This window comes from Cucurbita pepo, chromosome 20, assembly GCF_057944985.1.
Source record: "Cucurbita pepo subsp. pepo isolate OVF chromosome 20, ASM5794498v1, whole genome shotgun sequence".
Taxonomy (NCBI): Eukaryota; Viridiplantae; Streptophyta; class Magnoliopsida; order Cucurbitales; family Cucurbitaceae; genus Cucurbita; species Cucurbita pepo.
The window spans coordinates 7,379,311-7,392,968 of record NC_141817.1 but is presented as its reverse complement, the minus strand read 5'-3'; the positions used below and the strand labels follow the sequence as shown (position 1 = coordinate 7,392,968).

Genomic DNA, 13,658 nt, shown 5'->3' with positions numbered 1-13,658 from the left:
GGAATTTCCCACGCTACCCCTCATCCATTAGTGCATCCATTAAGTTAGGAATGCAAGCAGTATTCAGAACCTCGTAAATCAAAGCTAGCCTATTTACCGAGAACAAACAATCAAGGAACGAAAGGAGAAAGAGCAGTTCAAGAATCAATCAATAGGTTCTAGAGCTTGACCTGATTCTCATACAGCCTATTTACCTTGTTCAATCAATCAGTAATAGTCGAGGCAATGGAATTGAAGCTACTTTACCTCGTTCAATCAGGGAATCACGCTCTGTAGGATTAGAACCTACGACATCGGGTTTTGGAGACCCACGTTCTACCGAGCTGAACCAAGAGCGCTTTCTTATTCAAATAGATACGACTATAAAGAAAAGGATGATTTTTGTACCCATGTGAAAGAGCTTGAAGAATGAAAGATTTTGTATGTCCAATTTGAATCGATCTCAATGGATCCCTTGTTACTGCCCAGAGGAGAAGTAATAGGTCGGAATGAGAGGATTGGAACCGGTGACATTTTGTACCCAAAACTAAACTACCAAGCTGCGCTACATCCCTTTCTTTCAATTGGTCTACGGTGGTCATTGTAAAGAATCTATCCCATCCCTGCCCTGTTTTCCAAATCGTGATTTCCTCCTTCTTTTTATTCTTATAAGTTTGCTTGCTTTACAAAATACTAAATAGTTGGTGCATTAGCACTGAAATAAGGGGCGGAGCTTGAAGAAGCGAAGCGAGCCTAGAGTAGCAGCCTATTACTTACTATCTATACTACACATTTAGCAGTCCCCTCTTCTCCTTTACAGTCTCACAGCTTCTCCCCTCTCCTTTCTCAACTCTTAGTAAAGTGCGGTAGCCCTTGTGTATGTATATTAAGGCTCTTCTGTCTGCTATCAATTCAACCGAAAGAAAGACAAAAACCCCGTTCGTTTTGTATCGAGACTTGTTGCAGGATTTTTGACTCATTCCATACTGTGCATAATTGAAGGAAATCGTTCGATAACACTGATTCCTATTTCTTTTCTCAATGATATCCGAGGATCAAGACAATTCCCGCGAAACTCTTTCATTTCCTCCTTCTTCTTTTTATTCTGACAAAGCAGCAAATAGCATTTCCTATTGATTTGTCCCCTGGCTGGACTGGACCTATTCTGATTCTGAATTATCTGTCGCTACGCTGTTCCCAAGGACTAGCAAAATCGAAATAGCAAAATTCTTGGGTCATCTCAATGGGTTCAGAAACCACACGTTTCTCTGGATCATCATAGCGTACTTCCACATATCCCCTCAGAGGAAGGTCTTTTCGTAATGGATGCCCCTCGAAACCATAATCTGTTGATATACGGCATAGATCTGGATGATTGATGGAAGAAACACCAAACATATACCAAACTTCTCGCTCCCACCGGCCGGCTGATGGAAATAGACTGACTACCGGAGATATTCGTGTTACTTCGTCTGCACGGGTTTGTACACGAATGCATGAGTTATACCGAGTACTCAGTAAATTATAGACCACTGCGAATCTGCATTTTCGAGAGGGATAATCAACTCCGCAAATATCGATCGAAACTTGAACACTTGTATAGGTATGCAATTTGAGAAAGCACAACAATTGAAATAGGTAGTCCGTATTGGTATCCGATCTATTCCCATGTTCCGATCTTTCTCTTTTTTTGACCCATTTCTTGGGGAGAGTCTCCCAACTATATTTGAAAATGGATTGGTTATCCATAAAGATAAAGAAAGCTTGATTGTAGTTTCGCTTCTTGCTCGAAAAATGCGGAAAGACTTAGTTTGTCGAAAATCGCCGGTTGGCTTGGTCCGGAAAGTCATGGGAGTGGGCATTGCTGAGGAGAAAATCAGACTGAAATGGCCTATTGATTGAAGCTCTACGCTGTGGAATCGTCCGCAAGTAGCCTTCTCGTTAATCCTTTGCCTTTGAGTTCAAGGAGGGAGGAAGGCTTTATAAAAGCGGCTTTTGCCATTCTCAATCACCTTCATCGCCCTGGGGAGGAATCTGAGGTCGCCTCTTCTCTTCTTTCTTTCTTCTCCATGAGAACATTGATTGGCAGCCCCACCCACGTCTGACTCTTCATCCACTGGAATGGAACGAGGATGAACGAGCTCGGCGGCCTTTTGCTTTAGCTCTTCGGCCCGAGCCTCAAAAAGGTTCATTTGCCATTCCACTCCCCGATACTCCTTGGAAGAGATTAGCTGACGAAAGTCCTACCTTTCCTGTTCACTCAATTCTCTGAGGTTGAGCCCAACCGGGCAGACCTGATGATCCGCTCGTAGCCTTAGCTTATCGACGGGTCTTGCATTAGATAGATACAGTATTTTCTTTGACTCATGCCTTGGAGAAGAACGTTCTTTGTTTGAGTTTGAAGTCGTTACCTTGCGGGAGCCACCTGGGGGAGACCCTTCTCTCCTTTTTTTCTGATTTCCATATGGTATGGTGAATCACTTGTTCAGTCGACTGAACACCGTGTCTGCTTCAACTTCACCCCTCGTCTCGTGTAGTGTAGTTAGACTAAGAAGTGGTCAACTTCATTGTTGAACGAGCAAGTATTTCTTAGTTGCCTGTCTCTTCTTTTATTCTTCCTCCACTCACAGGGGCGAATAGAGTCTAATACACTCTTTCTTGGCTAGTGTAGCAGACTCCATGAGAGGTCATTCGTAAAGGCACCGTATAGTTCGATTCTATTTTGGGGCGTAACATTGTGGTTGTTCCCTTTCCCTCGACTGCCCGAGAAAAAGAAGTGAAAGAGGCATCTTCCATTCATATCGATTTAGGTTTTTCTGCACCATATTTAGATCTTCCTCTTCTTCAATCCGGAATTCCCAGCAAATCCTTGACTCCTCGAATACAATGGGATTTCACACCTGGCGAATCTTTCACTCTACCTCCTCTTATTAAGACCATAGAATGTTCCTGCAAATTATGACCTTCGCCCGGAATGTGAGCAAATATATCATGTCGATTGCTCAACCGTACTTTGGCTATCTTACGTGGAGCTGAATTAGCTTTTTTCGGTATTCTCGTTGAAAGACGGGGGCGTACTCCTTGCTTCTGGGGACTGATCCGAAGCTCGAGTACGGTCCATGCACCCTTTTTCTTCTCTACCATGACGAATCAATTGATTTAATGTGGGCATCGCTCTTTCCTTTGTCCTTCCCCCCTCTTTTTTCCCTCTCACTAGTTAGTGATTACTCCCGATCCAAAGCACCCCTTTTCCATTCATAGAGAAATCCAATCGTTAAAATAAATAAAAAGGCCATCATGGACCAAGATCCAAACAGATCAATCTTGTTGAGAGGTACTGCCCAAGGAAAAGAAAAGGTGACTTCCAGATCAAGGATAATAAATAAAATGGAAACAAGATAAAATTGTATATCGAAACGACTTGTGGCATCACCAGAAGGATCGAAACCACATTCATAGGCCGACAATTTTTCTGGATAGGTTGAACTATTGGAAGCAAATGGAAAAGGAAGACCGAGTGGGATCAAAGAAACTAGCAGACTGATCACTAAATAGATACAAATAGGTGCAAATTCTGACATCACCACAACCCACTTGTTGGTTCTTTCGCTCCTTGATCGCGGAGCGGCATACCGAAAAAGAAAAGAAGAAGAAGAAGAAGAAGAAAAAGCCCATTACAAAACCTTCACTATCAAGTTCAAGATAATGAAAGAAATTACAATGAGAAATTTAGCCGGATGAAGATCAGAAAAAAGCAGCACTCAAACGAGGCGGGAGATCCATGTGAAGCAGACCTACAATCCGATAAGGAGAGATTCAATCAACCTCAGAGAGGAAAACTAGGGATTCCCGCATAATCAGGTAGCCTCGCGGCAATTCAATCTCGAAACACACAACCACAACAATCAAATAGAAAGACTACGGCGAAAGCACAATAGCATCTCCACCATCTTGCACAGCCGGAGCACAGACTCAAACCCACTAATCCCCTCTCAGATTAGATATAAGTTAGTTCAATGATAGATAGGTCTTTAACAAAGCAAAATCAAGAAGGAAATACCTTAGCATCTTACTGATTCGTATGAAATTAACACGATTTTCCCGGTTTTGAACATCACTGAGATAGGCTTAGCAACGAACCATTGACTGACCCTTGGTTCGGGAGGGAGAAGTTTATTCATTCAATGGATGGAGCTTTATTTGTTTGATCTAGTAAGGGGGGTGTTAGAAATAAGCCACTACCCGACGAAACTACGATTTACAAGCGACCCGGGACATCGAGCGAAGAGCTCCAATGCGCTCGGAGCTACGTGGATGCCTCGCATAAGCCAGATCAACTGACAACGGCATTCTGGAAACTGTTGGGCCAGCCACAATTGGTGTAATGTCTGTCTGTCTGGGTGCGTATGGCGAGAAAGCCCCTACTCCTAACAAGTCGGCTGACAAAAAGGGTTGAGTCGTCTTTTTCCCGCTTTCACCTTCGATTGCGAAGGGATTTGAGACCGGGGTTCAATTCGCTTCTCTCTCTCCGGCGAGGTTTGAACTTTGCGTGGTGGGAAGGCCCTTGCAATTCGCATCTTCCTGTCCAGCAAAGAAAGTGAAGGGGAGCTGTCAGCAAGTTGGAGGACGCTGCAGAACCGCGTGATTGATCCATGCCATTCCCTAATTGAAGCACAAGTTGTAAAGCCTGAAGAGCCTCAGCCCCTCTCCTTTCCAGTCTCGCTTCTTCGCCCCTCTCCTTTCCTTTCCAGTCTCGCTTCTTCGCCCCTTTCCTTTCCAGTCGAGCTTCTTCGCCCCTACGTTTCTATTTCCAAAAATGAAAGCTGACTAGCAATCGCTCGGTTTTCTTATTAGCATGGGATTGGATGTTTGAAAGACAGAACATCTATTAGAAGGCAGGCAATCCCCGGGCAATTCCTATCAATTTCAGATAACAATCCATCTTTCTCGCTTTCGCTCTTTTTCCCAATCAATCGCGAGGGTTCCAGACATCAGAACGCAAGCGCCAGAATCGAACAGAACATCCGAAAACGAAAGAAAAATGCTTCTCGGGGAACTCCTTTCATGTCGGCTCGTGTCGGTTAGACGTCGGCCATGAAATCCAGCACTATACCAAGCAGATCACAGACATTCCTCGGGCAAACGGAACTATGCGCGATTCGCGAGAGAATCGCCTGAAGCAAGGTATGGCATTCAGGGTCTGAACGCGGGGAGAAATCTTTCTTCATAGATACACAAGACATTCATTGCTGCTGATCTAAAAAAGATCTTAGCCAAAGGGCGTTAGCAGACGTTTTTCATTCCCGGTCCAACCGTTTTAAAAGTCAAAGTCCACCTAACCAACCAACCGGTTACCTTTGTAAATGCGCTAAAATAGGCCTCTCTATAGGTTCGCCTTTCGTCTCGTTTCGAATATTCTAGTATCATCTATAATTAGTAGCCAGTGTTAGATAAAACCTTTGTTTTTCCTTATTTAGATTCACACGTTTACATTTAATTCACATTTAATTCTCCATTTGACCATTTGACAAACACGTCGAATGGATTAGCTAATTCTTAGACGGCAATTTTCTAGGAAGTGGCACAGATTCAGTCGGCCACTCTCCACCCATTTTTAGGATAGGTTATATTTAAATAGGAAATCTGTTCAGAAGATTTAACAACCTGATCTTGAAGAGCAGTCAAACTTTCAGACCTTCTCTCTGTTATTTTACGCATTTTATTTTTCTTCCAACAACCTCCTGTCGACAATTTCCTCTCACCGAAAAGAAAGGATTTCCGAAATCCAACAAGTGGTATCAGAGCCAGGTTGAAGCCATCGGTGTATATCATTGCGGAGGAGCCATCCTATCAACAATCAAGTTGAGTAGCTCAAGTGGTTAGAGTGTCGACCTAACAACACATAGGTCTTAGGTTCGAGTAGAAGAAAATGCAAAGTGCGAAAATAAGCACATCGCGTGGGGTCCTCCATCCCGAGCAGGCTCGCTCACTCCTCCTTGCCGCCGCCAAGTGCTGGCATCTCTATCACTACCACGAAGAGGCTGACGTCGTGATGACGGGCGTCGAGGTGTCGTTGAGCGAGTGTGATCAGGGAGACAACGACTGCCGTCGTTCAGTATCCGATATTGACAAGATCCAACTATAACGAGTGGACCTTGTTGATGCGCGTCAACCTACAGGCGCAAGGGTTATGGCAAGCTGTTGAGCCAGAGGAAGGAGAAACGATTGAGTATCGGGAGGATCGGTTGGCGTTCGCCGCCATATTTTATGATCTGTGCCCCCAGAGATGCTGGCATCTCTCTCCACCAAGCGCACCGCGCAATCGGTGTGGGAAGGAATTAAATCCCGTCGGGTCGGCGGTACAGCGAGTGCGGGAATCCAACATTGAGCAGCTACGGAAGGAGCTCTCGGAGATCCGCTTTAAGGATGGCGAATCCGTCGATGATTTTTCAATACGAATCACGGGGCTCGCCAACAGCATCACCACACTCGGTGGCAGCATCAGCGAGACAGAAATTGTGAAGAGGATGCTGCAGGTCGTCCCCGATCACCTCGAGCAAGTTGCAATTTCAATCGAGACATTGCTGTCGACAAGGAGGGTCGTCTACTCCTCACTGAGGAGGAATGGCTTGCACGCCTAAAGCTCCGTGACGACACCGGTGAGAGCAATATGGGCCCTCCAGCCGCAAAGGCGGTAAGAAGCCGTGGAAATCTCGCTGGCGCATGCACGGGAAAGAGGCGGATCAAAAGAAGGAGGAGTCGACTGATGACGGGCCAATCCAGTGCTCGTACTGTGGGAAGAGAGGTCACCTGAGCAAGAATTGCTGGAGCAAGCTCAGGAACAAGGAGGAGACGGCCGAAAAGGCCCATGTGGCTCAATCCGAGGAGGATGAGCCGGCCCTTTTCATGGTGACTGCATCAGTCCTACCTGACGTCAAACCCGAGGAAGAGCTCCCCAAATCCACAGAGGTAATCGACGACGGCATAACTGCTCCGGTGAGCGTCGAACCCGAGGAAGAGCTCCCCAAATCCACAGAGGTAATCGACGACGGCATAACTGCTCCGGTGAGCGTCGAACCCGAGGAAGAGCTCCAACTGTGCATAACAAATGCACCGGCTGGGGAGCCAATTCGACTGAAGGAGGAGCGAGTGCTCGCTCAAATCGGTGAAAGAGGCGAGCAGCAAGAGCACCGGCGATGGGTCCTCGACACGGGGGCAACAAACCATATGACCGGGGCCAAGTTTGCGTTCTCCGAGCTTGACTCGGGGATTCGCGGGACGGTGAAATTCGGCGACGGCTCCGTCGTCGAGATCGAAGGGCACGGCACCATCCTATTCGTCGGCAAAGGAGGCAATCATCACAAGCTGACCGTCGTCTACTTCATCCCGAGACTCAAGGCTAATATTGTGAGCCTAGGTCAACTCGATAAGGCCGGCTGCCACATTTCCATCAAACGCGGGCTACTTAGGATCCGCGATGATCGACGACGGTTGCTCACGCAAGTTCGGTGCACGGCAAACTGCCTTTACATCCTAAAGCTAGAGATAGAGCAACCAGTCAACTTCTCGGCCAGGTACCGGAAGATGGAAGACCTATTAGGAAGAGGTGAACCACCTGGACTGGCGGCGCGCCAACTCGAAGAAGAGGCGGCCGAACAAGACGTGGAGTCTGGAGGACATGCCGCCAGGGACACCGAGCAACCGGTCAACCTCTCGGCCAGGTACCGGAAGATGGAAGACCTATTAGGGAGAGGTGAACCACCTGGACTGGCGGCGCGCCAACTCGAAGAAGAGGCGGCCGAACAAGACGTGGAGTCTGGAGGACATGCCGCCAGGGACACCGAGCCATAGGGCTCAAAACGGAGTTCAAACGAAACGAAATAAGGTAGATATAACACAGGTTTTAGAAGGAGATTGTTAGATAAAACCTTTGTTTTTCCTTATTTAGATTCACACGTTTACATTTAATTCACATTTAATTCTCCATTTGACCATTTGACAAACACGTCGAATGGATTAGCTAATTCTTAGACGGCAAGTTTCTAGGAAGTGGCACAGATTCAGTTGGCCACTCTCCACCCATTTTTAGGATAGGTTATATTTAAATAGGAAATCTGTTCAGAAGATTTAACAACCTGATTTTGAAGAGCAGTCAAACTTTCAGACCTTCTCTCTGTTATTTTACGCATTTTATTTTTCTTCCAACAACCTCCTGTCGACAATTTCCTCTCACCGAAAAGAAAGGATTTCCGAAATCCAACAGCCAGATCGTCTGAAGCATGAACAGAATCACCTTTCTTTGTTCCGAAGGCCTAGCGATTTAAGCGAGTTCCTTTTCTTTCTCCGGACCGATGACTCGCTTGTTCAGTACTGCTAACTATTATAGATAGGAGGAGTCCCCTCAATCAAGACTACCAGTAGTTTCGATTGTAGAATCTCGTGCTAGTTTAGTTAGGTTGTGGTTGGATTGGCTGCAAGCGGAACGTAGGCGCTTTAGGTTAGGTGTGTGTTGACCATGCACTCTCGCGGAAGGAATGGAATGTCGTATTTCTTATATGGGTGGTGTGGTGATTGACCTCAATGCTAATGGTTATCCCCAAGATTCAACGAATGAATCAAGCTATGATCGTACCCAGCCAGGGATGATGGTCTTACTCTTCTGTCTCCAAGTTGGCCATAATAGAATAGAATAGATAGGCGAAGCTGCCAATAACATAGCTGTCTGTTCTCGCCTATCGATAGATAGTAGGTTGCTTCCAAGCTCAAACCATTGGAAACGGAATTGCTACTTTCTTCTTCTTATTGATAGAATAGAATGGTATTCCCCGCCCCTGTCAAATCTAGTCTAGGGAGAGAGAGAACTGGAAGAGAGAAGGAACAAAGATCATATAAAAGGATTATCAAGTCTAATGGGAGAAGAATGGTTGACCTTTTGAAAGAATACAAGCCTTCCAGACTCCAAAATCTAACACAAGCTAACACACGGGGCGGGCCACAACCGAAAGGCGCTAGACGGACTAACGGCAAGTGAGAGAAAGTGCCCCTATGTGTAAAACCTTGCCGCGGGAGAGTCTTTCGCCAATGAGAATACAGAAAGTTTTTGGGCAAGATAAGAAAGGAACTAAGGGATAAGAGCAGATTGCTGGCGATGACTTGGTGAAGGGAATCTATGAGAGAAGGTTATCGAACCGGGTTCCGACCGAATAGAGCGCAGAGCCAACGAGTTTAGTCGAACACCGTAACGAGTCTAAGGGCAGAATCAAGCTTGAAAGGAATGGGTGTACGTAGGCTTAACTTAATAGTGAACACCGCTTCTCGATATGAAATCAATGACTTAAAAGACAGATGCCGGCCGAGAGAAAGAGACTGATATATTACGTTGCGAAGAGAGATCGAAGACGCGGATTTTCTGACACAGTGTGGGCACTGGATGGAAAAGACAGAGAAGAGAACAACCCACCGGAATGGCATACCTCAGGAGCACCCCCGTCAAACATCGAGATGCACGAAGCTGACCTATATCTCGAAAGAAAAATGCCAGAAAGGCAAATGAAAGATGAAAGCCAAAATCCGGGGAGTGTTAGATACGCGAACGGGGAGCAGCCGAATGCAGGGGTTCCAGCAGTGATAGCTGCCCCCACCAGATGGGCCGCCCAAACCCTGGAGCTAACATTTCCATCGGAAATCCACGTCGGATCGCGGTGAGAAGCAAAAGGCAGACTGAAGCTCCGGATCACAAAATGCAAGACAACAAGGGGCAAGGAAACCAAGCGCTTGCGTGAAAGAAGAAGCGAATCAAATGGAGACATGGAGAAGAAAAGAGAGATTTTCGAGCCTGCAAGCTGCAAGCAACAACGGTGGAAAAGCCGTTGCGCGCTAGCTTGTAGTTTAGAGGTCTCGTAGGTAGGGGTGCCCTTTTCGAAAACGGATATCCTTTCTAAGGTCAGCTTTTTGGAACCCTAGTTTTGGAGTTTTCCCCAACCTATACCCTTACTAATAAATCAAAAAAATGAGCTTACCTTTTTCAGCTGCATTGCACTGCCGCATAAACAATGGATCCGCTCGCTGGGCTGGATGAGCTACCTTCTATCTATCTGGCCTCTGTACTAACAAGTAGTGGAGTGGCTTGCTACTTTCAATCATCAAAGGAAAATGGAGCAAGGGAGAAAGAAGTTGTCCCCTCTTCTATGGTAACCCGCTGCCGGTCATCTAGAGTGCTCCGCCCGCCACCGCATATCTAGAAAAAGAGGGAGCGGGGAAGGAAGGAAGAACAACCGTTTGACTTTGGCACATGAGCTGGGGGGTTTGGCTAGGTAACATAATGGAAATGTATCAGACTGCAAATCCTGGAATGACGGTTCGACCCTGTCCCTGGCCTCGGGGAGTAGCGAGCTGCACGGAACGATCATTAATCAAAGGGGGCTTCCCAACAAAGGAAATCAAAAGACAACATTCTGGAACTTCCAAAAACCAAAGAAATGCAAGATACATGAGAAGGAGCTTTTTACGTAACCCTTCCATAGAATGAATTCGGTAAGGGTAGAATACGCCCCATGGTCGATCGAAGGTCCTGTGCAACTTTCACTCCAATCTATCTGACCTTCAATCCATCTTTCTTTGTCTAGCCAGCTCATAACCAAATCTTAGACCAGGCTGACACAAACAACCTTTTTTGTTTTGGTTGAGGAAAAGGAAGAAACCCCAGCGACCAAGCACTTCTGCCCCCAAAAGCGGAGACCGAACAACCAACCGCCAAGTTGTTGAGGACACGTCTGAAGAGGAAGCGGGCGCACTATCTATCAGTTTACCACCCTACCCACTAATGGACTATGAGGGAGCGGGCAGGCGAACGGGAACCTGCCGAGAACCCGAACCGCTTGACTGACTGGAATACTCCATTTCATTAGGGTCGAGGATGGATGAAACCAATCATCATCGCCGAAGCCGGGAAACAGACCGCTGCGCAAGGACTAGGACTCGTGTACGAGGAGTTTGTGAGCTACCACTCATGCAGAAAGACCCGCAACTCTCGAAGAGGAAGAGGACACCAACCGCCCGAATCACTGTAGCAAAACCTCCCTTTACTCAATGGATAGCCCTTAATTCAAGAGAAAAAAGAAGAAATGAGGGAGAAACTAGTGATGATTGCCATGAATGCAGCCTTCGAGGACATGTACAATCTGGTCTTTGCTCCTATCAACATGGTGCACCTCCACATAGAGGGTCCCGTGGAGACTTTGACCGAATTAATAGGGAGAAATTGCTCGACATTTTGATTGAGGAAGAGAATCCAGGATTCACGCTTTTTTCGTTCGATATGTGCTGATGCGTACTTCCGTTATCGATGGACGGGGGAAGTGAATGACGAGACCGGCTGGCTTGGCTTAACCTAACCCTCTCTTGATGGCGAATCTTGATTGACTGACACTAGGAACCGATTTGGAGAAAGAAGAAGCAAGGCATGAGGACGGACAAATTGCCGATATCGAATTACTGGACTCGATAGATGGAGGGAGGGCCCCACAACTCAAGCACGAAATCCATGTTGAGTCAACAATCAATCATCGAGAAGGGAAGGGCACCACCAAGCGAGATCGAGACCAGCACCTTGCCCTTGGATAGGGTTCCAAACCTGCCTTCTTCAAATATCCAAAAAGGTCGGACTAACAAGCGAGAAACGTCGACTTTGATAAGGGGGACGCGCTAGCTTACTAATAATAGTGGGCTTTTTCAGCTTGACCAGAATCCACTCAATTATAGAATAGCAGAAGTGCTACTTAGTAGTCGAAACTCGGAGAGAGAGAGAGGGGACTCTTTCATACCTGCTAACTCCTAGGATGAGAAGTAGGTCCCTTGTTTTTGGCAGGAATAGTTCCAGCCTTTGTTGCCACTCGGTAGAGTGAGTCTACTTAGCGAACTGGCAGGACGCATCGATTGATCCATATGAATCTCGAGAGTGCATGGTTGACCGCCGGCCCCTTGTCCTGGAGGCTCTCCGGCCGGGGAGGGGCTTGCTATCGTAACCTTTTCTCCTGGTGTATGTGAAAAAGAGTGACTCATTTTGTTCGGTCAGAAGTTGGTCCAAAGAACGAGAGTGGGCTTCCTTAAGTTCGTTGTTCTTAGGTAGCTTAGTGGTAGAGCGGTCGGCTGTTAACTGACTGGTCGTGGGTTCAAATCCTACTTGGGGAGAATGACGAGTTCTTGCTTTTCTGACCTAGCAATGCTTGTCCTTCTCCTGAGTTTCTAAACGGGAAGAATCGTGGGACATCAAAAGTGGCAAGTTGTTGGTTTTGATTCCTCACTCTCGTATAGAAAAACTCGTGGGACATCAAAAGTGGCAAGTTGTTGGTTTTGATTCCTCACTCTCGTATAGAAAAACTGTGACGATTTAGTTAGGTAATCTCGATGGATGTAGTGCAACTGGGTTCGTTCTGACAGCCGCCATAACGAAAAAACAGGGTGACGATTTAGTTAGGTAATCTCGATGGATGTAGTGCAATGGCTAAAGCTCTGCCAGCTTCTTGTAGACTGAACTCTCTTTCTTCTCTTTAGTTTAGGCTCCGAGTTGTTTTTGGGTGTGGGATGGTCTAAATTAGCTTCTAACTAATGGCAACGAAGTTCTTGGTAATTAAGAAGGGGGAAGGATGATCTCCACTCATTTCATTCATTCAGTGCCTGCGGTGAGGCGCGACCCAAAACAAAGAAAGGGGGAAAGCTTGCTTGCTGTAGCCCTCCCCTCTTTTTGTAGACTAGGCTTGGTAAGCGTAAGCTATTTAAGTAGGCTCTCGAGAAGGGTAGACTTGCAGCTTCGCTCAGCGGAAGAGCCTGACTTTCTCAACTCTTAGTCAAGCGGGAGCGCCCAACCTATGGGCTTTGAAAGGATAGGGGAAGGGAATAAAAGAAGAAGAAAGAGGGTCACTCCTTTTAGGAACATGGCTTGTTTGTTCATTCACTTGCTCATTAACTCGCAGCTTAGCCAGAAGCGACGAAGGGGGAAGTGTAGAAGCTTTGCCCCTTGCTTTACAGAGATTGTTATGAACTAACTAAATGACTGGATTCTCCCAGAACGCTAACTAAGCTAATAAATAGTAATTAGTCCCTTCAATCAAATCAAAAAATATTGATTGATTCAGGGCGCGGTCTTCCTTCTTCGAACTCATTGAGAGGGGCCTCAGCCCAAGAAGGGGAGAGTGGCCGAGCGGTCAAAAGCGACAGACTGTAAATCTGTTGAAGTTTTTCTACGTAGGTTCGAATCCTGCCTCTCCCACTTTTTTGTTGTATAGTGAAGAGAAGAGAAAAGAGGCATTCGTCATCGTAGCCAAGGAGCTTCGCTCTTTCTTTCTTTTTTTCCGTGGCGTGAAGTGAAATTGTATCGTATTTCAGTTTATAGAGGTTGGCGAATTACTACGATCTATAGATTCCCATCGATAGACAATCCCAACAAGAATAGAAGCGAGTGGCTTCCAGTTTTGCTTGTAGTCGTTGCTTATTAGGGCGATTGTGGAGGCCCAACTGAAAGAAAGGGTCGCTCAAAGCCAGGACAGGAGGGGTCCTTGAAGAACAGGTCCAGGCCGAAATGCTCCGCCGGGGATTGTCTCGCTCGGATTTCTATTTCTGCATGTGCAGCGCTTTGATCCTGAGAACTTGGAAAAAAAGCAGAAATCTTTTTCCCGGGGCTG

At 46.5% G+C, this 13,658-nt stretch overlaps 1 protein-coding gene and 2 non-coding genes across 3 annotated transcripts; 2 read left to right on the top strand and 1 right to left on the bottom strand.

Annotated features, from left to right (window-relative positions):
- Positions 1-264: 264 nt before the first annotated feature.
- TRNAW-CCA (transfer RNA tryptophan (anticodon CCA)) lies at positions 265-338 on the bottom strand. The gene has a single exon. It is a non-coding gene; the product is annotated as a tRNA-Trp (tRNA).
- Positions 339-6,140: 5,802 nt separating this feature from the next.
- LOC147786466 (uncharacterized) lies at positions 6,141-9,684 on the top strand. Its single transcript, XM_087120467.1, has 4 exons — positions 6,141-6,565; positions 6,663-6,888; positions 7,120-7,553; positions 9,321-9,684. Exons 1-4 carry the CDS (start codon positions 6,141-6,143, stop codon positions 9,682-9,684), a joined length of 1,449 nt encoding a protein of 482 aa, XP_086976593.1.
- A 3,479-nt stretch (positions 9,685-13,163) lies between these two features.
- Positions 13,164-13,246, top strand: TRNAY-GUA (transfer RNA tyrosine (anticodon GUA)). Its single transcript has one exon. It is a non-coding gene; the product is annotated as a tRNA-Tyr (tRNA).
- The last annotated feature ends 412 nt before the right edge of the window (positions 13,247-13,658 follow it).

Bases quoted from the DNA above. Each gene is read 5' to 3' on its own strand.
- LOC147786466 (XM_087120467.1), top strand. From the start codon at position 6,141: ATGCGCGTCAACCTACAGGCGCAAGGGTTATGGCAAGCTGTTGAGCCA. The intron at 6,566-6,662 runs GTCGACAAGGAG...TGGGCCCTCCAG, and splicing joins ATTTCAATCGAGACATTGCT to CCGCAAAGGCGGTAAGAAGC. The intron at 7,554-9,320 runs GTACCGGAAGAT...ATGACTTAAAAG, and splicing joins CCAGTCAACTTCTCGGCCAG to ACAGATGCCGGCCGAGAGAA.